The sequence below is a fragment of the Phyllobates terribilis genome, unplaced genomic scaffold, assembly GCF_046119375.1.
Source record: "Phyllobates terribilis strain yellow unplaced genomic scaffold, ASM4611937v1 Scaffold_7__3_contigs__length_470593459, whole genome shotgun sequence".
In the NCBI taxonomy this organism is placed as follows: Eukaryota; Metazoa; Chordata; class Amphibia; order Anura; family Dendrobatidae; genus Phyllobates; species Phyllobates terribilis.
This window is the reverse complement of record NW_027362767.1, coordinates 18,579,140-18,606,726: the sequence shown is the minus strand read 5'-3', so window position 1 is coordinate 18,606,726 and position 27,587 is coordinate 18,579,140. Positions and strand designations below refer to the sequence as shown.

At 47.2% G+C, this 27,587-nt stretch overlaps 2 protein-coding genes across 4 annotated transcripts in view; one reads left to right on the top strand and one right to left on the bottom strand.

Moving 5' to 3' along the window:
- EFCAB11 (EF-hand calcium binding domain 11) lies at nucleotides 1-27,587 on the bottom strand. 2 transcript variants are annotated; one of them, XR_012247305.1, is made up of 7 exons: nucleotides 27,091-27,587; nucleotides 24,350-24,445; nucleotides 17,060-17,102; nucleotides 16,380-16,481; nucleotides 15,732-15,822; nucleotides 3,617-3,847; nucleotides 1-822 (listed from the first exon to the last, which is right to left on the bottom strand). XR_012247305.1 is itself a non-coding variant. In XM_073638214.1 (6 exons), the coding sequence occupies exons 1-6, from the start codon at nucleotides 27,148-27,150 to the stop codon at nucleotides 741-743; spliced, it is 474 nt and encodes a 157-aa protein (XP_073494315.1). In that variant the 5' UTR covers nucleotides 27,151-27,575; the 3' UTR covers nucleotides 1-740. The 2 variants fall into 2 exon arrangements, 1 of the variants encoding a protein (XP_073494315.1); XM_073638214.1 differs by lacking the exon at nucleotides 3,617-3,847 and having other exon boundaries at nucleotides 27,091-27,575.
- TDP1 (tyrosyl-DNA phosphodiesterase 1) overlaps nucleotides 27,385-27,587 on the top strand; it is a 57,192-nt gene continuing 56,989 nt past the window's right edge. For both annotated transcript variants that reach the window (XR_012247304.1, XM_073638213.1), the window contains exon 1: nucleotides 27,385-27,518. Coding sequence is in view for 1 of the 2 variants with exons in the window: in XM_073638213.1 (XP_073494314.1) it covers nucleotides 27,511-27,518 (8 nt within the window). In the remaining variant the exon portion in view is untranslated. The remainder of the gene's footprint in view (nucleotides 27,519-27,587) is intronic.

The window sequence follows — 27,587 nt, the reverse complement described above, 5'->3', positions numbered from 1 at the left end:
TTTATGGATCTCCTTTTATTTTCTCTCTGCCGGCAGGAGTGGAGGAGACGGTAAAAGGACAGGCGGCAGATTGGAGAGCCTCTTGTCTGAGGAGCGCACTTGCGTTTGATCCGGACGACGACCCCCCCCCAGCGCTTGTGACCTAAGATGCCACTTCTGCACCTGCTCCACTTTTCCTGACTGCGGCTCCAGAGATTTTGCTTGTTGCAGTAGAGAGGTCGGCGCGTGCACGGGAGGCATCGTGTGTACGCCGGCAGCCTAGCAACCCTCGCCAAACCGGCTTGAATTTCCTTTTTTTCTGCACCGTTCATCTTGGTTTCCGCACTTGCGCTGCCAGCAATGCTGGACGGATGACCCCTCGGGGACTCTCCGCTCACTTTGTGATACAGGTGTGGAAACTGGGCCTTAAAGGGCACTTACCCCATAACAACATCACCAGTAAAGATAGATTATGACCGGCATGCCCACCATAAGCGGGGGGCCGGGTGCCCTGAATGACAGATCTAATTACACCCTCTCCGACTGCTGCATGAAGAGGCGGATTTTCCATTGAAGACCCCGGGAGAGATGGGTGACACTTCCGATAGTCTTATTAGTAGTCACCCGGCTTTTCCATCAGGGGATAAAGACACCGGATAACAATGTGACAGAAGAGGACAACTCCGACTTCTACTTACTGGGATTTTAGGGGGGGGGGGATGCTGGTTAAGTTAGGTAATTATTGGGTGACGTGACTTAGTCTAATCTTCGTCCTCGCAGTAATTCAGAACATATTCAAAGTCTTTGTAGCAGACGAGTCCGTCAGAGTCTCCATCCACCTCCCTGCAGGAGAAACAGACGGTTAGTACAGAGGGCCCACTTGTACGCATGTCCTTAAAGGGGTCGTCTACTACCTAAATAAAGAGAGCGGCTCATGACGGTGCTAACACGCTCCGTCCGAGACAGAAGACAGCTGGGAGGCAAGCTCTTCTGGCTCAGATGGAAAGTGACTGCTGCAGCCAATCATTGCCTGCTGATAGGCTGCAGCAATCACATGACCCCCACCAGTGTTGGAACACAAAACCAAGAGGCTGGCGGGGGACACCGATAGTAAGGAGGAGAGGAGGCGTCCAGGAGGTAAGTGGATAATTTAAGGAGACAGCGGTGTGAGGGGGTGAAATGTATCCCCTTAAGTATGACATATATGTGTAAGGCAGGAATATCCCTTTAATAACTCATCCATAATATATCTAGAATAAACAGACCTTCAGTTTTAAACTTTGTTACCCAGTATTTTTCTTAAAGGGGGTGTCCACCTCCAGGGCTCCATGCGGTGCCATTTGCTTTGAATACACAGACTACAACCTACAGTCACGTGTGACAACCCGCGTGTCCTTCTTAGTTTTGTGTTTCTATTCCTCGTCATCTTTTGGTTTTGGGGACTGACAATGCATCTGGACCCAATCCTGCGCACACAGCTGAGAGTTTGTTACAATGCATCCGGTGTAGACAATAGCAGCTGCACCAATTTTACCAGAGACTCCGTGAATGTGGCAGGAGGATGGTGGTGATGATGATAAATGATGGGATCGTGTGCGACCTCCGCCATCTTTACAGCACCGGACATGGCTGGAATATCACTGCTGACCAACGGGCCGACAAAGTGTGAATACAGCCGAAGCGTCACGTGCACAGAGGCCTACGCCGGGCGCAGGTCGGCCGCCAATATTTCCATTATCTGGAGCAGAGGAGAAGAATGGCTGTAGAGTCCAGCAGTCCTCTACCTCCAATGCACACCTATATACATTTATGCCATGTTCCCAAGAGTGATAATTCTGCAGCTTTTCCACAGATGTCAGCTCCCAATTACACAAGAGTAATCTGCTTTGATTTTTTTTTTTTGCTGTGTTTTTGGTTTACATTGGATGCAGCGGTTTTATTATACTGTAATGACGTAAACGCTGGGATTCTGCACCTAGGAACACTATTGTATTTTATGTTCAGGCTCCTATAGAAGCCTATAGGGTAAAACATGCATGCTGAGTCTTCACAAAATCTCATCCACTTTGCTTGATTTGTGCAGATTTTATGAAGAAACAAAATCAGCGTTTTGGCAGGGGGGGGACGGGTCCTCATACAGCTCAGGGTCCAAGGACTTATGAGAATCGCAATTTCTGCAGTGAAATCAGATCTTACATCGCTGCATCCATATCTGGGGACCGGTCACGGCCGGGCCTATGTCTGGGGACCGGTCACGGCCTGGCCTATGTCTGGGGACCGGTCACGGCCGGGCCTATGTCTGGGGACCGGTCACGGCCGGGCCTATGTCTGGGGACCGGTCACGGCCTGGCCTATGTCTGGGGACCGGTCACGGCCTGGCCTATGTCTGGGGATCGGTCACGGCTTGGCAGGTCCTATGTCTGGGGATCGGTCACGGCTGGGCCGGGCCTATGTCTGGGGATCGGTCATGGCTGGGCCGGGCCTATGTCTGGGGATCGGTCACGGCTTGGCAGGTCCTATGTCTGGGGATCAGTCACAGCTTAGCTGGGCCTATGTCTGGGAATCGGTCATGGCCTGGCGTGGCCGGGCCTATGTCTGGGGATCGGTCATGGCCTGGCTGGGCCTATGTCTGGGGATCGGTCATGGCTTGGCAGGTCCTATGTCTGGGGATCGGTCATGGCTTGGCAGGTCCTATGTCTGGGAATCGGTCATGGCCTGGCGTGGCCGGGCCTATGTCTGGGGATCGGTCATGGCCTGGCTGGGCCTATGTCTGGCGATCGGTCATGGCCTGGCTGGGCCTATGTCTGGGGATCGGTCATGGCTTGGCAGGTCCTATGCCTGGAGTTCCTGTAATGCAGGAAGGGGATGAGGAATAATTTCTGCATCAGATGGGGGTAAAAACATAACATCCCAGAATACCAAAGACACTGCAGACACTGAACGGCAGGGGATGATGGAAGTTGTAGTCATGTAGAAGCAGTTTTCTACAAGGACAGGCTCATCTTGTGAATCCCTATAGCTGAGGACCGGAGTTCTCCTTTACCCAGGCTTTCCGGGGTGGGGGAGACACAAGCCTCCATCTGTCTAATGGTCTCCTCACAGACGCCTGTCGTGCTCTCGTCACTGCGGCTGACACCCGGACGCTGCAGTCATTACTTCTGACCGCGACGGCCGTTATCATGTTTCCCATTGCTGGGCATTAATAAAATCCTTGCCCTTTTCTCAAATTACAGGAGACGGACGGTTTCGCTTCACTCGTTTTAACGCGGTCGGTGATTGGCGACGCCTGGGTAAATCGCGGTGGGATTCACACTACGACGGAGAAGTCCAATATGGGAGCCTAATACTGGAGTAATGCACCATTTATAACATATATGCTTGCGGTCAGTGAATGGAAATATTCTAAAATTCCATTTAGTCAATGAAATTCACATTAACACAGGTGAAGGTTTGCTACAAGGAGTCATAATTACATCTAAACTGGACACAACTGTACCAAAAAGTTGGTTTTGTCCAGTTTGTAGCCTCAAAGCCGTTTTGCTTCACTGACTACAAGCAGCGATGGTGAAAATGGTGAGAGATTGTACCACAAAGCGTAGCAGAAAGAGGCAGAGTTTTGCGTTATGTGACGCTTTACCTTAGAGAATCGGAGAACTCCTCTGATAGCGCAGAAGAGGCGTCGCTGGGAGCCACCGCTGATAATCAGGGCGCTCAGGACGCCGGGCGTTCGCCTAACTACAGAAACGTAATCAGTCTGATGTCGTTTGTTAGAATTGTTTCCCTGGAGATGGATTAAACTTGAATCTTGTTTCCCCGACAGGACGGAGGACGGCACAGACCATCGTTTGCTTTTTACCCCACGACAATTCTGAAACGAAGTAAAGCAGATTAATAAGCGTCGCGGGCGCCGTTCTCTTTAATGCTCGTCTCCTGCAATAATTGTTCACTTTTCACCATGAAATTATTTTGCCACGTGTTTGTAAGTACTTAAATGTGAAGGAGTCTGTCGTCCGTCTCTCATATTAAGCATCCAAGCTCTTTGTGAACGCTGAATTTTCCCTATGATAAATGGCGTCAGCGAGGGACGATGCTGCCGCTCTATGAAAACGTCTCTACTTGGTAATGAGACGATGTGTTTAACTCCGGTCTATGGGGGGATCGGTAATGAGTTGTGTACAGTGTCACGCTCCCACGTCCCATGGCCACGGGTCCGTCCTCGCTCAGCGCCGCTCGTCTTAGGCCACGATCGTATCTGGCCGTGCCGTGTGCAGCTTTCTAGCCGCGATGCAGACAGATGTAACATCCATTATAGATAAAGCTTTTTCACATGCCCCTTTAATTTTGGGTAATGGAGTCCCAAGAAACATGGTACAGCCACTACACGGTGTTAGGAGCTGTGCTGCAGTACCGGTGTTAGGAGCTGTGCTGCAGTACCAGGTACAGCCACTGCACGGTGTTAGGAGCTGTGCTGCAGTACCGGTGTTAGGAGCTGTGCTGCAGTACCAGGTACGGCCACTACACGGTGTTAGGAGCTGTGCTGCAGTATCTGTGTTAGGAGCTGTGCTGCAGTACCAGGTACGGCCACTACACGGTGTTAGGAGCTGTGCTGCAGTATCTGTGTTAGGAGCTGTGCTGCAGTACCGATGTTAGGAGCTGTGCTGCAGTACCAGGTACGGCCACTACATGGTGTTAGGAGCAGTGCTGCAGTACCAGGTACGGCCACTACGTGTTGTTAAGAGCTGTGTGGTTCCGGCTTGGGCACTGTTCACATCTGGCCTCTGCAATCAGCTCATCCTGGGAGCGCCGGGTGTCGGATATCCAACGACCTGATATTGATGACTTATTCTAAGGGTAGGACATCACTGTACAAGTTCTGGAAACTCCCTTTAATTACTAAGAATCACACGATGCAGTGGGGGAAATTTTGGGAAATCAGCTTAGAAGGGTATTTTGCATTAGGAGGTGAGCGGGGACAAAGAGGTCACGTCTTCTGATGTCCTTCACTCACAACAGTGTGAGTACAGCCCAAATATACCGAATTAGGAATCCATTTTTGCAGAACGCAGAAGGTGTCATTTTTTTGGGTGAACATGCGGCTCCACAGCCAGACCAAAACGTCCCCATGATGAGAAATCTCCTTTAAAAACGTTGTTTAAATTCCTCGCTATTATCAAGATCCCTACTTGCTTTGATTGAATGAATACAGGTTAGTTTCCATTTAGAGGCGACAATCCTGTAATGTCCGGCTCTCCGCTGAGACGCGGATACAGTTGCACCCAGTGTAGACAATCGCCAACAGTACTCATGTAAAAAACGCGGCATTCAGTCTTTGACGGACGCCTCGACATTGAGAACAGTTTTCTATACATTGAAAAGAAAATCCTGATGGAGGTCGAAAAAAAAACCCACGCGATTGTCCACAGCCAGGTTTTCCACATGTGCCGGATTGTAGCACGTGATTGACGACATCTCCCCCTCCATGACGGCGTCTCATTCACTGACAGCAAATTAGCATCTGAAAAACGACATCAATTCATCATTTTCCAGAAGACTTTTTTTTTTGCCTTGTCCTTTTTTGTGTTGGTAGATTTTGCACCGGATTCATCAAATTGGGAAAATGTTTGAGGAATTGGTGCAAAATCAGAAATGCTCATATTTCTTTTGTTTTCTTGAGTAAAACTTTGCAATAATCTTTAAAAAGTCGCACTTTGTCCCCACCCAAAAAAGAGATATAGTGGGGAAAATAAGTATTTGATACATTGCTGATTTTGCAAGTTTTCCCACCTACAAAGAATGGAGAGGTCTGTAATTTCTATCTTAGGTCACGTTACCTGTGAGAGACAGAATCTAATAATAAAATCCAGAAAATCACATTGTATCATTTTTACTTATTTCAGCAATAAAATGCAAATTAAGTATTTGATACAATAGAAAAACAGAAGTTAATATTTGGTCCAGAAACCTTTGTTACAATTACAGAGGTCAGACGTTTCCTGTAGTTCTTGACCAGGTTTGCACGCACTGCAGCAGGGATTTTGGCCCCCTCCTCCATACTGATCTTCTCCAGAGCTTTCAGGTTTCGTGAGTTTCAGCTCCCTCCAAAGATTTTCCATAGGGTTCAGGTCTGGAGACTGACTAGGCCACTCCAGGACCTTGAGATGCTTCTTACGGAGCCACTCCTTAGTTGCCCTGGCTGTGTGTTTCGGGTCATTGTCATGCTGGAAGACCCAGCCACGACCCATCTTCAATGCTCTTACTGAGGGAAGGAGGTTGTTGTCCAAAATTTTGTGATACATGACCCCATCCACACTATGCAGAAAAGCACCCCCAAAAGTATGATGTTTCTGCCACCATGCTTCATAGTTGGGCTAGTGTTCGTGGGGCTGTACTCATCCTTCTTTTTCCTCCAATCACGGTGAGTGGAGTTGATACCAAAAACTTCTATTTTGGTCTCCTTTGACCACATGGCCTTCTCCCATGCCTCCTCTGGATCATCCAGATGGTCACTGGTGAACTTCAAACGGGTCTGGCCATGTGCTGGTGTGAGCAGAGGGACCTTGTGTGCCCTGCAGGATTTTAATCCATGACGGTGTAGTGTGTTACTAACGGTAATGTTTGAGACTGTGGTCCAGCTCTCTTCAGGTCATTGACCAGGTCCTCCCGTGTAGTTCTAGGCTGATTCCTGTCCTTTCTCAGAATCATCCTTACCCCACAAGGTGAGATCTTGCATGGAGACCCAGTCCAAGGAAGATTGACATCATCTTGTGTTTTTTCCATTTTCTAATAATTGTGCCAGCAGTTGTTGCCTTCGCACCAAGCTGCTTGCCTATTGTCCTGTAGCCCATCCCATCCTTGGGCAGGTCTACAGTTTTGTCCCTGGTGTCCTTAGACAGCTCTTTGGTCTTGGCCATGGTGGAGAGGTTGGAGTGTGATTGAGTGTGTGGACAGGTGTCTTTTATAACAAGTTCAAACAGGTGCAATTAATCCAGGTAATGAGTGCAGAGCAGGAGGGCTTCTTAAAGAAACTCTAACAGATCTGTGAGAGCCAAAATTCTTGCTGGTTTGTCGGTGATCAAATACTTATTTCATGCAATAAAATGCAATTTAATTATGTAAAATTCATACAATGGGATTTTCTATTTTTTATTCTGTCTCTCACAGGTGAAGTGACCTACAATAAAAATGACAGACCTCTCCAATCTTTGTAAGTGGGAGAACTTGCAAAATCGGCAGTGTATCAAATACTTACTGTATGTAGATGCTAGGATACTGAAGTACAGTTACAAAAAAATTCTAGGACATTTCCAATACTTGCAGATGATGATGAAATAGTCTCAAACATCTGGATAATGAAAACAACAATAGAGAAAAAAGAAAACAGAGGAAACCAAGTAAAGATAGTAGCGTTGAGCGAATCGATTGGCAGGACCGGGGTCCAGTGGTTTCCATCCGTCAGCCCGGGGACGTTTGCAGGGCTCCCGCCCGGCAGCTCGGGGACGTTTGCAGGGCTCCCGCCCGGCAGCCCGGGGACGTTTGCAGGGCTCCCGCCCGGCAGCCCGGGGACGTTTGCAGGGCTCCCGCCCGGCAGCCCGGGGACGTTTGCAGGGCTCCCGCCCGGCAGCCCGGGGACGTTTGCAGGGCTCCCGCCCGGCAGCCCGGGGACGTTTGCAGGGCTCCCGCCCGGCAGCTCGGGGACGTTTGCAGGGCTCCCGCCCGGCAGCCCGGGGACGTTTGCAGGGCTCCCGCCCGGCAGCCCGGGGACGTTTGCAGGGCTCCCGCCCGGCAGCCCGGGGACGTTTGCAGGGCTCCCGCCCGGCAGCCCGGGGACGTTTGCAGGGCTCCCGCCCGGCAGCCCGGGGACGTTTGCAGGGCTCCCGCCCGGCAGCCCGGGGACGTTTGCAGGGCTCCCGCCCGGCAGCCCGGGGACGTTTGCAGGGCTCCCGCCCGGCAGCCCGGGGACGTTTGCAGGGCTCCCGCCCGGCAGCCCGGGGACGTTTGCAGGGCTCCCGCCCGGCAGCCCGGGGACGTTTGCAGGGCTCCCGCCCGGCAGCTCGGGGACGTTTGAAGGGCTCCCGCCCGGCAGCTCAGAGGCATTTGCAGGGCTCCTGTCCGGCTGCCACAGAATACTTGTCCCATGTCCTACAAATCAATTCACTCAACTCAAAACGTTAACTTCAAAACAGCGCAAATTAAAAAACTTATGAAGCCGCAAGTAGGCAGCAGACGGCAGAGTGTGCAGTCTTCCCTCCCTGTCCTTGCTGCATGTGGCGTACATCATCCCATATCACCACCATCCTCATGGAGTCCCCAGTAAGATGGCAGAGCCGCTGCGGAGAACAATTACACGGTGAAGTACCTCTCCAGCATTAAAAAGCAGGCAGCGGAAAGAAGCCCCGAATGTGGGGGACCAGGTGCACAAGTGCCATCCACATGATGCCGCGCACGGGCCGGAGAGTGGGGATCAAATCATTCAAAGCACTTTAGCAGGTAAGTATCTAGAAGCATCTTAAAGTGATTATACGCCGGAGATAATGGGCCGGAGAGGCTAATCATATAATCCTCTAAGAAGAGCGATCCAGGAGATCTGAGCACGGGATGCCGACACAACCAGGGAATGTCTACATAGAGGAAGGGGCCGGGTAATCACTGGGGTTTATAAGCCCGGTCACTGACGGTCATCGGTACACCTCCACCAGGAGATGTCACCCGGCCTCCTCCTTGGAGCGAAGAGACGTTTCCGCACTACAAATCTTAGGAAGGACTCTATGAAGTGCGAAAGGCGAGAAGTGGGTGTGAGGTATATAGTGTCACCCGGCCACCAGGGCGCTGTCGCTGTGTCCGGCGGTCTGACACTGGGGCATTTTACAGGGCACAGATGGGTTAGATGGGTCCGGATGATCGATGAGTCGTGGAGTATGGAGGATCTGGAAGGACATCTGCTGTACATTATTCTGCTCCCTACGTCTCATGGTAGCACAGATCTGATCACAGATGGTCACAGTCAGGATCTTCAGCTCATGGCACAAAAGCTGCAGGAACTTCCCACAAAAGGCCATTTACCGGACGCTACAGTCAGAGCAACATCTCCGACTAAAGCTTTAGTTTAGAGAGTTGCTGCTTTTTTTTTTTGCAATTTTTCTGAGATTTGCAAGATCTCAGATTTTTTTGTGCACATTAAGACTCTATAACCAACACTAAAGGTTGTCACAACGCATCAATCCAGCACAAATCTCCCTCCCACCGGTCAGTGACAGGAGCAGAACTGAGGATAGGTCTGATGTTGGGAGATAAGGCCCGTGTCACGGTCAGGTATTTGATGGGAGGATTTAAAGGGGTTAATCATGAGTACAATAAAAAATAAAATTTGCACCTGCTTTTCCCCTTGAATCCAGCGCACACCACTCTGGTGGTCTGCACACAGGGGCTTGAGGAAAATGACACCTCGCTCTTCGGTCACTTGACTTGGTCTGGTGACTGGAAAGTGGTGTCATTGGGTGCGTCTCTGATGATGTGCCCATCAATATTCCCTGACCGCTGCAGCTAGTCACAGGCCTCAGTGATCAGATGATCAATGCCCCCGGCCTCAGCACAAACCACCAGAGCCTCAGATTTTAACAACATCCCAGCTATTCGTTTTTTTTTTTTCTTTCTCAAGTTGGACAAAACAATTTAAAAACTGTTGAAAACGAAACTCGGAAAACTCCGTTCTGTCTCCGTGTTCAGCGTCTGCGGAAACAAGAAAAGACATTCGTCCAAACTGTTGTCGGAAATCAAAAGCCTCCAAACCACAAAAATGTCATGGTAGATGAAAACAAGGAGCCCGAGCCATGGAGACCAAACACGGCGGTGATCCCCCTCTATTGGACTACACTTGGCACCAGGAAGACGGGCAAGAAATGTTCCAGAAGAAGAGATTTTCAGAAGTTTTGGCCGCTCCAGACTCAAGCGCGGATGGCTTTACCCCTCTCGGGCTGACGCTTTCAGAAATCTCGCATCTAACGTGCTCCTATGGTGACACATTGTGACCTGCGACTGCGACACAGAGTCAAACATTTTTTACAAATGTGTTCGATTTCCAAGTTGCAAGCGACTCATTTGCCAACGAATTAAATACATGTTGAACTTTGATGTTATTTTCCATAGAAATATCGCAGCTTAGATGACGGAGTCCACGTCACCTTACAGTCCAGAATAAGTGAGGGCCACAGGTGATAGAAAATGGAGCTCTTTTGCATGAAGTTTTGGAAAGTCCGGTTCAATGCTTGATCTGCCAGGAAAATGTGGGAATGTGCGGTGACGTAACGCATCCCGTGTGTCCAGGTGTGACCGGGGGGACGGCTGCGCTACCCGCTCGCTTCCATTCAGTGGCTGCGCGGCTCCAGGCGCCTCCTGCGGAGAATCTCCCGCCGGCTATCGCTCCACTAGACTGCATTGTTTCCCAGCGCTCGGCAGTCGGATTAATTACACAGCTCGTTTTATTTGTTTCTCTGTAGCTGAATACAAGAGGCGCAGTATCTCGTACGGATAAGGACGCTCCACAATGCAGCCTTCAGAAGCCGCGCGCACATTAAGTAATTGACTTCTCTCCCAGGGACCAATTATAAATCAGGAGGGAGAAAGACGCCTAATCAAGCGCAGCTTAACTCATTCACTGCTGGAGAGGACGCGGGACGAGCGGAAACTAATGTGGGAGGTCACAGTGTCCACATGAGCAAAGAGACGCTGCGAACACCAAGGAGGAGGCAAAAGTCTGCTGGCATCATGGTAACTCAGGACCACTGCTAATCCTGAGTTACATCCTGTATTATACTCCAGAGCTGCACTCACTATTCTGCTGGTGCAGTCACTGTGTACATACATACATTACTGATCCTGAGTTACATCCTGTATTATACCCCAGAGCTGCACTCACTATTCTGCTGGTGGAGTCACTGTGTACATACATTACATTACTGATCCTGAGTTACACCCTGTATTATACTCCAGAGCTGCACTCACTATTCTGCTGCTGCAGTCACTGTGTACATACATTACATTACTGATCCTGAGTTACATCCTGTATTATACCCCAGAGCTGCACTCACTATTCTGCTGCTGCAGTCACTGTGTACATACATTACATTACTGATCCTGAGTTACATCCTGTATTATACTCCAGAGCTGCACTCACTATTCTGCTGGTGCAGTCACAGTGTACATACATTACATTACTGATCCTGAGTTATATCCTGTATTATACTCCAGAGCTGCTCTCACTATTCTGCTGGTGCAGTCACTGTGTACATACATTACATTACTGATCCTGAGATACATCCTGTATTATACTCCAGAGCTGCACTCACTATTCTGCTGGTGCAGTCACTGTGTACATACATTACATTACTGATCCTGAGTTATATCCTGTATTATACTCCAGAGCTGCTCTCACTATTCTGCTGGTGCAGTCACTGTGTACATACATTACATTACTGATCCTGAGTTATATCCTGTATTATACCCCAGAGCTGCACTCACTATTCTGCTGGTGCCGCAGTCACCCTCTATGTCTGCAGTCGGGGTGTGACATGGTCGCCTTCCTGTGATGTAAAATCTCCAGTATCTGGGAGTTTTCCTCCTCTCAGCAGATGCAGATTTCGCTGGCTGCACACACTCAGCACGTGAGAGATTGTGCCGGGAGGCTTTGCGCAGTTTGTCCGCTGACACATTTCTCGAGCCATATGGCTGAGACAAGTTTTTTTTTTTTTTGCATCATATTTTGTTTGGTTGTCAGAAATCTGAGAATGTGAAGTGTCGCCGTTTATTGCTTCACACTAGTGGGGGATGATTCGATGATCCCGGCTGGGGGAGGAGGGTTGGGGGTCTTTTCTCAAAGAAGATGGGCAAAAATAAAGAAAATAAGAAGTGAAGAAATAAATAAAGCAAATTGTGTGATTGTCAGGCACAGTGTATACCAGCAGTGGAGCGCCGGCCCGGGCCCTCCTGGTACGGGAATACGGCCCGTTTATCTGTAGAGCAATGATATAATAAAATATTACAGCCCGCCGGCTGCCCCCGGACCCTTTAATCCTTTGTATTGTGGCAGCGGAGCGTCATTTTCAGTCTCAATGACAAAACAGTGAGGAAGGTCACGGAGAGGCGAGCAGCAACACGGGCAGCGGTCATATTCGTGAAAAGCGTGAACCATGTTTATATTAAACACACGGCAGGAATCCTTGGCGGAAATCACAGGAAGTCAAACTTCCTTCACTCAATGAGGCCGTGTTCCCACATTGTACAAATTCTAAGTTTTTTGTGTGCTGAAAATCTGAAGTGTTTAACAAGTCAAGCAAAGTGGATGTGATTTCATGAAAAAACCTGCCCGATGTGCGCTCACAGACGCCGCTGACCTGCGCGCCCACAGACGCCGCTGACCTGCGCGCCCACAGACGCCCCTGACCTGCGCGCCCACAGACGCCCCTGACCTGCGCGCCCACAGACGCCCCTGACCTGCGCGCCCACAGACGCCCCTGACCTGCGCGCCCACAGACGCCCCTGACCTGCGCGCCCACAGACGCCGCTGACCTGCGCGCCCACAGACGACGCTAGACTGCGCGCCCACAGACGACGCTAGACTGCGCGCCCACAGACGCCGCTGAACTGCGCGCCCACAGACGCCGCTGAACTGCGCGCCCACAGACGCCGCTGAACTGCGCGCCCACAGACGCCGCTGAACTGCGCGCCCACAGACGCCGCTGAACTGCGCGCTCACAGACGACGCTGAACTGCGCGCTCACAGACGACGCTGAACTGCGCGCTTTTGTTGATTTATTTAGAGCCTTTTATGGAAAGCATGAAAAAAAATGCATAAAAAAAATATAAAAAACACCAAAGATGGAGGAAAGCATTAGAAATAAGAACAAATAACGGATTGCTATTGTATATTTTGGTGCACAAACCTACAGAAAAGCCACAGTGGAAAAGACGTAGTATTTTTGCACATGGGAACATGGCTGGAGGAGCATAAGTAGTGTGGAACAGTAAAGTGTAGAGGCTCTGAACCTGAGCGGGCCGAGCTGCACATAAGCTGCGCTCTACAATGTGTCCGTGGAGGTAAACCAGGGCCAAGGAGAGAGAAGACGTTATCTGAGCCAGGATCCCCTCCCTCCATGCAAGTATTAATCTATCCTGACAGATGAGAGGCTCCTCTCCACCCAGCAGGCAGCCACTTAATTGTTTCATCACCTACAGCGGCGGCGCTGCGTCCTTCATAACCAGATCTCTGGTAGTCTGAGTATATGGCCGGCTCTGCCACAGCCCGGGGTCACCGGCCACCGAGACGACTGGGAAGAAGCTTGAACCAGATGGTCATGTTTAATTACTAATTTTTCTCATTTTATTGTTTTTTTTTTTATATTTCTTTTATTTTATTTGCTGCCGATTTCTAACATTTGTTAAAATAATTTTTCAGATTGTTTTTATGCATTTCTTACGTTTTTTTTTTTACTATTTTTTCAGATTTTTTTTTTTTTACTTATTCATTTCCCTTATTTTTGTATTTTTTATTGTTTATTTTTATTCAACAATTTGTCAGGTTTTTTTTTTTACTGCTTCTTTTTTCTTTGTTTTTTCAAATTTATTAGATTTTTCTGTTTTTTTCTTATTTTATTTTTTAAAGACGTGGTTTACCTATTTTAATCCATTGTTTTTACTGTTTCAGTTTCACTACTTTTTTTACATGATTTTTCAGAGTTGTTTTTTTATATCTATTTTTACCAATTCTTCAGAATGTTTACAGATTTCTTTTTTTACTTTTTATTAATATTTCGTTGATTAACCGATCTGTCAGATATTTGTTTTGAATTTTATTTCTATTTTTGGGAAAGCTGGACACGAGCATGAAATAAAGACGTCAATAAAGGATGATCTCTGTACAGCGCTGTAGAATATGATGGCGCTATATAGGCAACAAGGTGAGAAATCCCTCTGCTCGTTTTCTAACTGAAGATAACATCTGATGCGAGTGCTATTGTTATCAGGTAGCATCCGCAATGGGATGACAAGTTGGACTGGGAACATCGGCCAAAATAAAACCCTTTTTCTGCGCTGTCCTTATATTTGATCCGCACCGCGCTCAACGCCCGCCGCCTCGCCCATCCGTGTAAAGTCGCATTGTATAAAATCGCTGCATTTACCTGGGATTCAGGGTATTGAGTCGCTGCTCTTTACAATGTTTTTTCTTATTTCTGCAGCGCAAAAAAAAAAAAAAAGACGTTTATAAATGTTGTATGAGGAAGACGCAGAGAGGAGAGGAAAAAAACCTGCGCCAATGATTAATTTGCTGGTGATGAAAGGCTGGGAAGACAGCTGCTTAAGCTGGAGCAACAAAGGAAAAAAAAAAACCCAGAAAAAACCCGTCTGACGGAATCAGCAGAGGTGAAACGCCGCCGCTCTGTGTACGTGGTTTCCATGGTGACCGGCGCTGGGAGACGAGCGCAGGAGATTCATTCGGCTCTGTAGTACAGGTCCATAAATCTAACGTGCAGAGGGAGCGCGGGATCGGCGCCTCTATTGTCGCGAGCCGCGTATCGCTCGGCTTCTGCCTCTAATTACAGGAGAGAGGCAGGAAACAATGAGGTCGTTATTAGCGGACAATGAAGTGAAATAATTGGAGGTGCTCCCGGGCATCTGACCCCCCGTGTTTATCTACCGCGGTGCAGAAGCCGCGGGGATGGACCGAGGGGAGATAATAGAAGGCAATGATGGGGCCATAAAACGCAGGGCACGCCGCCGCCGCCGCCTCCGAGCATGCTAATCAGCACGCAATAAAATGTGCCGTTCCCAGGTTGGCGGAGTGGCGTTCATTACACGTCCTGCCTGTTCGGATTTGGCCGCCTCTCTCGGGCTCGATTGCTTCGGGGGTTATTATTTTTTATAACGGCGGCGAGCGCTCGGGCTCTAAACGCTTTTCGCCACCTCCTGTGATGTCTGTCTGGGTTCATAATTCCGCAGCAACTGGTATAATCGTCTGGCTGGAAATTCAGCTGCAAGTGATAAACTGGAGAGGACAGACAGGAATGTTAAAGAGAGATCGTCGCTACGGATGTCACTGCATATAATGGAGGCAACTCTATCTTATTCGATAAATCACCCCTAAACGCTGTTCTCCTTGTCAGACAGGAGATATTCCTGCCCCATTACAGAAATAGGACACATTTATATTGTTTACACCCGGCGTAAGAGCCCAGGTAACAGAGGAGAACAGAAGGAATCTAATATGTCCTGTCACGTCCTCAGCAGACGATTTCTGGACCCCCCCCCCCCATGATCAGGCTCAGACTGACTAACCCCTTTAAGTGAGGGTTCACATGTGGCATTAATTGTGCAGCGGGGTGAATGAGATTCTTAAAGTGAACCTACCGTGACAATCCTTTCATCAAAGCATAATTGTTTTTTAACATTTTTCCTGCCATACATGATGAAGCCTCAGTCATTACGCCCGGGTTCCCTCTGCCACTAACAGCGCGGTGTGGAAAAGCACACGTTAGGCTACATTTATAAGACCAGTCCCGTCCACACGTTGCGCGCAGCTTTGTGCCCTGGTCTGGGTCACGGGTGGGTGCGGGAGGTTCCTGCATTTACATGCACTAGTTTGTAAATCAGACCGGACTAACGAATGCTGAAATAATCCAAAGGGGGGAAAAAAAGAAAAAAAAGTCAGATCTGTAAAATATCCCTGCATGTAAAAGAAAACCTTGCAGACAGACGCTGCTCACCTGAAAGCCTCGATGATAGTCTGCTCGGGTAAGCGTGGAGCCGCTCGCTTAAATGCTCGCTTAAAGTCGTCCAGGTTTAAAAATCCCCGACCTGTGGACAACGGCAGAAGCGGTAGTGTAACGGACCCACAATACAGACCCGCACAATACAGGTATACTATGCACTGACACATGGCGGCCCTTCTAGCAATCGTCCTTCACGTCCATTGTAGAACTTGTGGAGCGTGCATTATATTCATCATTGCACCGACCAGAGACCAGGGTGCTGCTCTGCAGATTATGGCTTCCTCCTATGTATCTTCTCATTACAGGCAGGTAGAAAGCAAAGCTTTACCTGCTGTGCAGAGTGTCTGCACTGAATATTGGGGATGGTGGAGCTGTGTATTACTGAACGTCGGCTCTTCTGTACACATGTGAGGACTATCCGGGACCTGATCTCTTCCCCCAGGACCAGGATATGTACTGCCGACTATGCTGCTTATAAAAGCTTTGGACACATTAAGAGACACGTGTAGTTAAAAACAATGCCTAAGAATTTGGGGAAAATCTTGGGCTAAAGGAAAACCTGCTGCTAAGATGACAAGCTGCTGCGGAGAAAGTTACCTCATACTACAGAAGTTTCTGACCTTGAGGGGGATCAATACTCACAGTGCACATCAAAGACTGAAAAGATCTGTCTGTGGTCTGAGAAGCTCGGCTGCGCGCTGCTCTTCAGGGTCATCAGCTTCACAAACTCATCGGGTGTCAGGTCTGTGGGGTAAGAAGACGACGTTATTCTCTGTGTGTGAATGAGGTTTTCTAATGCTGATACCTGTATATTCAGTGATGTCCCAGCCCTGCGCCAGAGTGGAGGACCCAAACCACACCTGTCAATCATATTACAACAGCCCTGCTCTGCCTGTGTACAATGGGAGCGACACAGCGGCAGCCGGCGCAGAACAATTCTCCTTTTATTGTAGTGTGGTAGAAAAAAAAAAAAAACAGACAGGTGCAGCATATCCGAGCCATGAAAACTCACGCCACAATTGCTTGTGCACTTTCCTTGGTCAGTGAGCCGGCCGGGTGCAGACCACTGCGCCGGCCCGGGTGCAGACCACTGCGCCGGCCCGGGTGCAGACCACTAAATAAATGGGGTGAATAAGATTTTTTTAAATCTCATTTATTTTGTTGCTACCGTACAACACTATCCACACAAATAAGCATGGAAAAACTACAGCAAAAACACTATGTGTAACCAAACCCTTAGATGTTAGCCCAGCCAGGTCAGAAAATCTAAAAGGTGCCCTTTATTAGTAAAAATAAAAGTGCTGTAGATTCTTCCCAGTTACCTCCAGTCCTGGACAGGCCCGGCACCATTGTGTCCACTTCCAGCTGAAAGAAATAAGGAACCATATTCATTTGTATGTAAACCTTATACAGAGAAACATTATCTGAACATAGACCTACATAAGTTGAATGACTCTTAAAATATTAATTACATGAGGTTTTCTTCTTTATTCAAGCCCAAAGCAAAATCCAGAAATCTGCTGGTTCCCAGTTTACTAGGTAGCAGTGCCCAGTGGGAGCTCGGATAGTAAAAGTTAAATGGGACACGTCTCATACAAGGGATGGAGCTAAACTGCTGGCGGCTCAGAGAAGTATTGTGCATGGAGAAAAGAACAGAAAACTAGTCCAAAATGGGGAAAGTTCTTGTAAAGTTGCTGACGACTAAACTGTGGCATTGACGCTGGTGGGAAGAAGGATGCCAGGTACGTTTGGTCCTTGTTCATTAGAAACACTGCAATCATCATCAGCCACGAGCACAATGGGAGTCGTAGTGAGCGGTAAAAATACAGAGGGCAACTACAGGAAGCGCGAGCGGGAATCGCTACACATCAGTGACTGTCTGCTGCCATCTGCTGGAGAACTGTGGAAAACACACAAGGGATGGATGTTTCTACTTTACATCTTCTGTGTAAAGTGTAGGATTTAGAAAAGGGGTGTAATAAAGCATATGTGAACATAGAACCCCTTAAAATATAATAAAAACTATCAAAATCTAAAAAAAAACACCAAAAAGGCCAGTGTATCGTACAATATTAAAAAGGCCTGGATATTCCAAAGGTAAATTGGACCAGTCAAAATGGCAATATGAGTATACAGTTATACCCAAAATTGGACCAAAAAAAAGTATATACAGCTCTGACAAAAATTAAGGGACCACTGCAATTTTTTCATTTTTCCTGATTTTTCTCTTTATAGGTATATTTTTGAGTAAAATGTACATAGTTGTTTTATTCTATAAACTTCTGACAACATGTCTCCGAAATTCAAAGCTAAAAATTTTGTATTTCTTTGCAGCAAATGAGAAATCGTCAAAATAATAAAAAAAGAAACAGAGAAGCAGAGAAACAGAGAAGAAGAAAAGAAGAGAAACAGAGAAGAAGAGAAACAGAGAAGAAGAGAAACAGAGAAGAAGAGAAACAGAGAAGAGAAGCAGAGAAGAAGAGAAACAGAGAAGAAGAGAAACAGAGAAGAAGAGAAACAGAGAAGAGAAGCAGAGAAGAAGAGAAGCAGAGAAGAAGAGAAGCAGAGAAGAAGAGAAGCAGAGAAGAAGAGAAACAGAGAAGAAGAGAAACAGAGAAGAAGAGAAACAGAGAAGAAGAGAAACAGAGAAGAAGAGAAACAGAGAAGAAGAGAAGCAGAGAAGAAGAGAAGCAGAGAAGAAGAGAAGCAGAGAAGAAGAGAAGCAGAGAAGAAGAGAAGCAGAGAAGAAGAGAAACAGAGAAGAAGAGAAACAGAGAAGAAGAGAAACAGAGAAGAAGAGAAACAGAGAAGAAGAGAAACAGAGAAGAAGAGAAACAGAGAAGAAGAGAAACAGAGAAGAGAAGCAGAGAAGAAGAGAAGCAGAGAAGAAGAGAAACAGAGAAGCAGAGAAACAGAGAAGCAGAGAAACAGAGAAGAAGAGAAGCAAAGAAGAAGAGAAGCAGAGAAGAAGAGAAACAGAGAAGAAGAGAAACAGAGAAGAAGAGAAACAGAGAAGAAGAGAAACAGAGAAGAAGAGAAACAGAGAAGAAGAGAAACAGAGAAGAAGAGAAACAGAGAAGAAGAGAAACAGAGAAGAAGAGAAACAGAGAAGAAGAGAAACAGAGAAGAAGAGAAACAGAGAAGAAGAGAAGCAGAGAAGCAGAGAAGAAGAGAAGCAGAGAAGAAGAAAAGCAGAGAAGAAGAAAAGCAGAGAAGAAGAGAAGCAGAGAAACAGAGAAGAAGAGAAGAAGAGAAACAGAGAAGAAGAGAAACAGAGAAGAAGAGAAACAGAGAAGAAGAGAAGAAGAGAAACAGAGAAGAAGAGAAACAGAGAAGAAGAGAAGCAGAGAAGCAGAGAAGAAGAGAAGCAGAGAAGAAGAGAAGAAGAGAAGCAGAGAAGAAGAAAAGCAGAGAAGAAGAAAAGCAGAGAAGAAGAGAAGCAGAGAAACAGAGAAGCAGAGAAACAGAGAAGCAGAGAAACAGAGAAGCAGAGAAACAGAGAAGAAGAGAAACAGAGAAGAAGAGAAACAGAGAAGAAGAGAAACAGAGAAGAAGAGAAACAGAGAAGAAGAGAAACAGAGAAGAAGAGAAACAGAGAAGAAGAGAAACAGAGAAGAAGAGAAACAGAGAAGAAGAGAAACAGAGAAGAAGAGAAACAGAGAAGAAGAGAAACAGAGAAGAAGAGAAACAGAGAAGAAGAGAAACAGAGAAGAAGAGAAACAGAGAAGAAGAGAAACAGAGAAGAAGAGAAACAGAGAAGAAGAGAAACAGAGAAGAAGAGAAACAGAGAAGAAGAAAAGCAGAGAAGAAGAGAAGCAGAGAAGAAGAGAAACAGAGAAGAAGAGAAACAGAGAAGAAGAGAAACAGAGAAGAAGAGAAACAGAGAAGAAGAGAAGCAGAGAAGAAGAGAAACAGAGAAGAAGAGAAACAGAGAAGAAGAGAAACAGAGAAGAAGAGAAGCAGAGAAGAAGAGAAGCAGAGAAGCAGAGAAGAAGAGAAACAGAGAAGAAGAAAAGCAGAGAAGAAGAGAAGCAGAGAAGAAGAGAAACAGAGAAGAAGAGAAACAGAGAAGAAGAGAAACAGAGAAGAAGAGAAGCAGAGAAGAAGAGAAGCAGAGAAGAAGAGAAGCAGAGAAACAGAGAAGCAGAGAAACAGAGAAGAAGAGAAACAGAGAAGAAGAGAAGCAAAGAAGAAGAGAAGCAGAGAAGAAGAGAAACAGAGAAGAAGAGAAACAGAGAAGAAGAGAAACAGAGAAGAAGAGAAACAGAGAAGAAGAGAAACAGAGAAGAAGAGAAACAGAGAAGAAGAGAAACAGAGAAGAAGAGAAACAGAGAAGAAGAGAAACAGAGAAGAAGAGAAACAGAGAAGAAGAGAAACAGAGAAGAAGAGAAACAGAGAAGAAGAGAAGCAGAGAAGAAGAGAAGCAGAGAAGAAGAGAAACAGAGAAGAAGAGAAACAGAGAAGAAGAGAAACAGAGAAGAAGAGAAACAGAGAAGAAGAGAAACAGAGAAGAAGAGAAACAGAGAAGAAGAGAAACAGAGAAGAAGAGAAACAGAGAAGAAGAGAAACAGAGAAGAAGAGAAACAGAGAAGAAGAGAAACAGAGAAGAAGAGAAACAGAGAAGAAGAGAAGCAGAGAAGAAGAGAAGCAGAGAAGCAGAGAAGAAGAGAAGCAGAGAAGAAGAGAAGCAGAGAAGAGAAGCAGAGAAGAAGAGAAGCAGAGAAGAAGAGAAGAAGAGAAGCAGAGAAGCAGAGAAGAAGAGAAGCAGAGAAGCAGAGAAGAAGAGAAGCAGAGAAGCAGAGAAGAAGAGAAGCAGAGAAGAAGAGAAGCAGAGAAGAAGAGAAGAAGAGAAGCAGAGAAGCAGAGAAGCAGTGCTTTCAGACCTCAAATAATGCAAAGAAAACAAGTGCTTCTTAATTTAGAAACAACAATACTCATGTTTTACTCCGGAAGAGTTCAGGAATCAATATTTGGTGGAATAACCATGATTTTTAATCCCAGCTTTCATGTGTCTTGGCTGCTTTCCAGTCTTTCACACTGCTTTTGGGGGACCTTATGCCACTCCTGGCACAAAAATGTAAGCAGTTCTTCTTTGTTTGATGGTTGTGACTATCCATCTTCCTCTTGATTACATTCCAGAGGTTTTCAATGGGGTTCAGGTCTGGAGGTTGGGCTGGCCATGACAGGGTCTTGATGTGGTGGTCCTTCATCCACACATTGATTGACCTAGCTGTGTGGCATGGGGCACTGTCCTCAGAGTCAGGGAACATTGCCTGAGCAGAAGGAAGCCAGTGTTTTTCAAGGATAACCTTGTATGCGGCTTGATTCATACGTCCTTCGCAAAGATTAACCTGCCCAATTCCAGCCTTGCTGAAGCATCCCCAGATCATCACCGATCCTCCACCAAATTTCATAGTGGGTGCAACACTGTGGCTTGTATGCCTCTCCAGGTCTCCGTCTAACCATTAGACGACCAGGTGTTGGGCAAAACTGAAAATTAGGCTCATCAGAGAAGATTACCTTACTCCAGTCCTCTATGGTCCAATCCTTGTGGTCTTTGGCAAACTTCAGCCTGGCTCTCCTTTGCTTCTCATTGATGAAAGGCTTTTTTCTAGCTTTACATGACTTGGGGCCTCTAGGAGCCTGTTACCAACTGTTCTTGCCGTGCACTTCACCCCAGCTGCCATTTGCCATTCCTTGTGTCGGTCACTTGATGTCATCCTGCTTTCGCCCTCTGCCGGTCTGTAGCTTTGTTGTCCCCAATGTCTGCTGCTTGACCTTGTTGTAATGGACTGCAGTCTTCGAAATTTTAAGGATGGAGGCAACATGACACTCACTGTATCCCTCTGCTAGTAAAGCCAGAATTGAGCCCTTCTTTTCCTCACTCGAGACTTTTCTTTTCAACTCCTTCGGCATGGTTAAAAGTTATTTTTTGATTCAAATTAGTTGTGGGCCGTTCCTAGCACTTGTTTCATCATCCAGCCTGTCCTATTGCAAGAGGATTGTGAAGACCACAGCAGTGTTTTTTTATACTTTCCCTCGTTACATAAGATTTGGTTCAGGTGATCACCTAATCAGAAGCACATTAAGTAGAATGAGGTGGACTGTGGTTGGAATTCAACTGACACTGGAAGGAATGGCTGAAGACATGGAGAGAAAACTGGGCAGCGGTCTCTTCATTTTTGCCAGAGCTGTGGCTGTGTGTGTGTGTGTATGTGTGTATGTGTATGTGTATGTGTATGTGTATGTGTATGTGTGTGTGTGTGTGTGTGTGTGTGTGTGTGTGAGTGTGAGTGTTATATATATATATATATATATATATATAAACACTCACACATACAGTATTGTACATTCACACTGAAGGCATCAAAACTATGAATGAACACATGTGGAATTATATACTTCACAAAAAAGTGTGAAACAACTGAAAATATGTCTTATATTCTAGGTTCTTCACAGTAGCCACCTTTTGCTTTGATGACTGCTTTGCACACTCTTTGCATTCTCTTGATGAGCTTCAAGAGGTAGTCACCGGAAATGGTCTTCCAACAATCTTGAAGGAGTTCCCAGAGATGCTTAGCACTTGTTGGCCCTTTTGCCTTCACTCTGCGGTCCAGCTCACCCCAAACCATCTCGATTGGGTTCAGGTCTGGTGACTGTGGAGGCCAGGTCATCTGGCGTAGCCCCCCATCACTCTCCTTCTTGGTCAAATAGCCCTTACACAGCCTGGAGGTGTGTTTGGGGTCATTGTCCTGTTAAAAAATAAATGATGGTCCAACTAAACGCAAACCGGATGGAATAGCATGCCGCTGCAAGATGCTGTGGTAGCCATGCTGGTTCAGTATGCCTTCAATTTTGAATAAATCCTCAACAGTGTCACCAGCAAAGCCCCCCCACACCATCACACCTCCTCCTCCATGCTTCACGGTGGGAACCAGGCATGTAGAGTCCATCCGTTCACCTTTTCTGCGTCGCACAAAGACACGGTGGTTGAAACCAAAGATCTCAAATTTGGACTCATCAGACCAAAGCACAGATTTCCACTGGTCTAATGTCCATTCCTTGTGTTCTTTAGCCCAAACAAGTCTCTTCTGCTTGTTGCCTGTCCTTAGCCGTGGTTTCCTAGCAGCTATTTTACCATGAAGGCCTGCTGCACAAAGTCTCCTCTTAACAGTTGTTGTAGAGATGTGTCTGCTGCTAGAACTCTGTGTGGCATTGACCTGGTCTCTAATCTGAGCTGCTGTTAGCCTGCGATTTCTGAGGCTGGTGACTCGGATAAACTTATCCTCAGAAGCAAAGGTGACTCTTGGTCTTCCTTTCCTGGGGCGGTCCTCATGTGAGCCAGTTTCTTTCTAGCGCTTGATGGTTTTTGCAACTGCACTTGGGGACACATTCAAAGTTTACCCAATTTTTCAGACTGACTGACCTTCATTTCTTAAAGTAATGATGGCCACTCGTTTTTCTTTACTTAGCTGCTTTTTTCTAGCCATAATACAAATTCTAGCAGTCTATTCAGTAGGACTATCAGCTGTGTATCCACCTGACTTCTGCACAACACAACTGATGGTCCCAACCCCATTTATAAGGCATGAAATCCCACTTATTAAACCTGACAGGGCACACCTGTGAAGTGAAGACTATTTCCGGTGATTACCTCTTGAAGCTCATCAAGAGAATGCCAAGAGTGTGCAAAGCAGTCATCAAAGCAAAAGGTGGCTACTTTGAAGAACCTAGAATATAAGACATATTTTCAGTTGTTTCACACTTTTTTGTGAAGTATATAATTCCACATGTGATAATTCATAGTTTTGATGCCTTCAGTGTGAATGTACAATTTTCATAGTCATGAAAATACAGAAAAATCTTTAAATGAGAAGGTGTGTCCAAACTTTTGGTCTGTACTGTACGTTAAATTGACCTTTTTGGTGTTTTTTTTTAGATTTTGATATTATAAAAACTATTTTAAGGGATTATATGTTCACATACTTTACATCTTTATAGTTATCAGAAAGCTGCAGAAAAAACCCTGGTAAAGTGTCCCAAAGGGCATTAACAACATACAGAAATCCAAGAGAAACCCCAAAAATGCCAGGACTAAAGGTTATATCTAGATAAATGTAAAAAGTTGTTTACTTTATTAGATAGTAAAAAAAATCATAATATTAAAATCCAAAATACAGACTCAAAGATATATGCAATGGTGTGTGAGTAAGAGGGGACCCGACAATACACAAAAGTATTATGATATAAATTATACACACAGACTGAGCAGTCAAATAGATATCATATAGTAATATGTAACCCCATTAAGAAAGCATGAAGTAGTCATCTAATTGAGTAAGTAACTTGTAATGTTTATCAGATGACTAATTCATGCTTTTGTGCATTGTGGGGTCCCCTCTGTTACTCACCCACAATTGCATATATTTTTGTGTCTGTATTTTGGATTTTAATATTATGATTTTTTACTTTCTAATAAAGTATACAACTTTGTAAATGTATCTATATACCCTTAGCCCTGGCATTTTTGGGGTCTCTATTGGATTTATTTACTTTCCATCTTCGCCTATATAAAAGTTACATCACACCAAACACAGGGCCGAGCTAATTACCTTGGAGGGTTTATACCCAAACATCATCACGACAGCCACCTTCAGATCTTCTCTGCTCAGATAACCCTTCTTGTCTTCATCACAAGCCTTGAACACCTGCAGAGACACAATCAGAGGGAAAGTCACCAGCAATAATCCTAAAGAGGAAACGTCCTTATACGAAGTATCCTGAGTGGTGAATCTGCGCTGTTATACAGTCATATCCACCCTGTTCCTATATAGAAGTGAGGGTGGGTAAAGTCGCCACTGGGGGAGAACGGTGAAGAAGCCATTCTCAGGTTTGCACTCAGCTTTTCTCCACTTTTATTGGCACTGGTTACATGTGGGTTTTGCTGTGGATTTTACCCTTCAACAATGAAAAGATTGAAATCCACAATGAAAATCTGAAACAGACATTAACATACTGCAGATTAAAAACTCCTTGCAGACGGTTTTCGTGCAAAGCGTGTGGATGAGATTTGTTCAGATCTTACGACTGCTGCTGAAATTTGCAAGTTTAATGTATATTTTACCAATAATTGAAGAGATGTGCAATGTGAACAACTCCTGATCTGCACCAGCAATAGCCCAATCCACATGGGTCTCATGCTTCGTCTTTTCTGTGCCAAATCCATAGGATTGAGACTTATACTCCTCTCATTCGTGTGGATTTTTTCCATGCTGAAAGTAACCATTGCTTGTGAGCGGTGGTTGCAAAACTGTCTGCACATTCATGGTATTCAAATTATTGTTAGATTTAGGATGAAATCCACGCTGAAACCAGTCTTACATCTAACCTGTGTGAACACAGACTTATCCTAAGAGACCTTTCCAATGTGGACCTTGCACATTGGAATTAGAAGCGGAGCCTTAACGCTGTGGATTACCCCTGACGTCTCCACCTAATAAAGAGCAATCCTCGGTGATATCTGCAGCATAAAATGCTTATGTCACATCGAGGGGCTTTATGCTTTGGGGGAGTATTGTAGCACGCCGTGGATTTTCTGCACGCAGTCAGCAGGGGATGATCGGCTGCACATTCACACTTTGGGTACATTCCCATTTCACTTCTTGCTGCAAACCCACCCATGATAAATATTGCTGTGGATATCATTGTGAAAATGGCGTGGTAGAGCCGTGCCTTTAACTCTTTTCATTCCAAAAAGAGAAATCCATGACAACATCTGCGGCATAAATTTACCTGCTGCAGATCTAAAATCCACAGTGTTGGTCGGTTTTATTTGCTGCAGTGCGTCCATGACAATGATGGAATAGAAAATATACTGGATTTGCTCCCTTTGAGAAAGTACCCTAAATGTTCTGTATTACGCCATACTCGTCTGCAGACGCAAATGAGACAAATTTCCACAGCAAAATCTGCAGCAATATCCAGACTGAATTGTGTAGAGATCACTGCAGTGTACACCGTGTAAACTCTGTGGATACAGAGCAAACTTTCCGTGCTGAATATCTGCAGCATAAATAGATCAGCTGCAGGTTTAATCTGCATCGTCTGATTGGCTGCACAGTACCGCAACGTTCACACAGTACCGCAACGTTCACACAGTACCGCAACGTTCACACAGTACCGCAACGTTCACACAGTACCGCAACGTTCACACAGTACCGCAACGTTCACACGTGACCAAAATGAAAAAATCTGTTCTGAATTCTGCAGATCAGTAAAAATAAAAAATCTGCATATGGATCACACGTGGATTTGTTGCAGGCTTCATCCCATGCACCGGCAGGGTGAAATCCACAGTTTACTGCTACTGTAATCCACTGTGGATCCAGATGAAAAATCCACAGAAAACTGCAATGTGTGAAACGAGCCCTCAGCCTCTGGCCGTCGCCTCCCCGGCAGTCTCTGGCCGTCACCCCCTCGGCAGCCTCTGGCCGTCGCCTCCCCGGCAGTCTCTGGCCGTCGCCTCCCCGGCAGTCTCTGGCCGTCACCCCCTCGGCAGCCTCTGGCCGTCGCCTCCCCGGCAGTCTCTGGCCGTCACCCCCTCGGCAGCCTCTGGCCGTCACCCCCTCGGCAGCCTCTGGCCGTCACCCCCTCGGCAGTCACCCCCCCGGCAGCCTCTGGCCGTCACCCCCTCGGCAGTCACCCCCTCGGCAGTCACCCCCCCGGCAGCCTCTGGCCGTCACCCCCTCGGCAGTCACCCCCTCGGCAGTCACCCCCCCGGCAGCCTCTGGCCGTCACCCCCTCGGCAGTCACCCCCTCGGCAGTCACCCCCCCGGCAGTCACCCCCTCGGCAGTCACCCCCCCGGCAGCCTCTGGCCGTCACCCCCTCGGCAGCCTCTGGCCGTCACCCCCTCGGCAGTCTCTGGCCGTCACCCCCTCGGCAGTCTCTGGCCGTCACCCCCTCGGCAGTCTCTGGCCGTCACCCCCTCGGCAGTCACCCCCCCGGCAGCCTCTGGCCGTCACCCCCTCGGCAGTCTCTGGCCGTCACCCCCTCGGCAGTCACCCCCTCGGCAGTCACCCCCCCGGCAGTCTCAGGCAGACACCCCCAGCAGTCTCTGGCCGTCGCCCCCTCGGCAGCCTCTGGCCGTCACTTCCTCAGTCCCTGGCCGTCACCTCCTCAGCAGTCTCTGGCCGTCACTTCCTCAGTCCCTGGCCGTCACCTCCTCAGCAGTCTCTGGCCGTCACCTCCTCAGCAGTCTCTGGCCGTCACCCCCAGCAGACTTCCATGTAGTTCGGATTATAGGAGGTTCCGAACTACAGGCAGTGATGGCGCCTCTCAGTGCGGAGCTGTTACCTGCAGCATCTTCCTCCTGTCACAGCCCAGCAGCTCCCGCACTGCTCCGCAACCAAACATGTCTCCTCAGATGCCCGAGAGCTGAGGCCGCGTCACTATAGCAACCCAGAATCCAAACCGACCGCGCGAACAGAAGGAATTAGCTGATTGGTCGCTGCTGAGTGACGTATTTGTAAACCACGCGGCTATTGGCTCCCTGTCCAACCAGCGCAATCCCTGTCAGGAGCGGTTATATCGTCACACACCGCGGACAGCAGCACCCGGGGCGGCGGATACAGAGGCTCCGGTAACACTGAGGGGCAAATATAACCGGAGAATACAGGGAAGGGGGTGGCACGGAGTAACTCGGCTGTGACGTCTATTTATGTCGCCGCCTGGTGACGTAATCAGACAGCGACAGCAGTGGAGCTGAGCCGCAGAATGAGCAGGTGACAGCGAGGAGCTAAAGTGATGAGAGGGAGGAAGAGGAGGTGGAGGATGGAAGGGCCGGGTGAGGA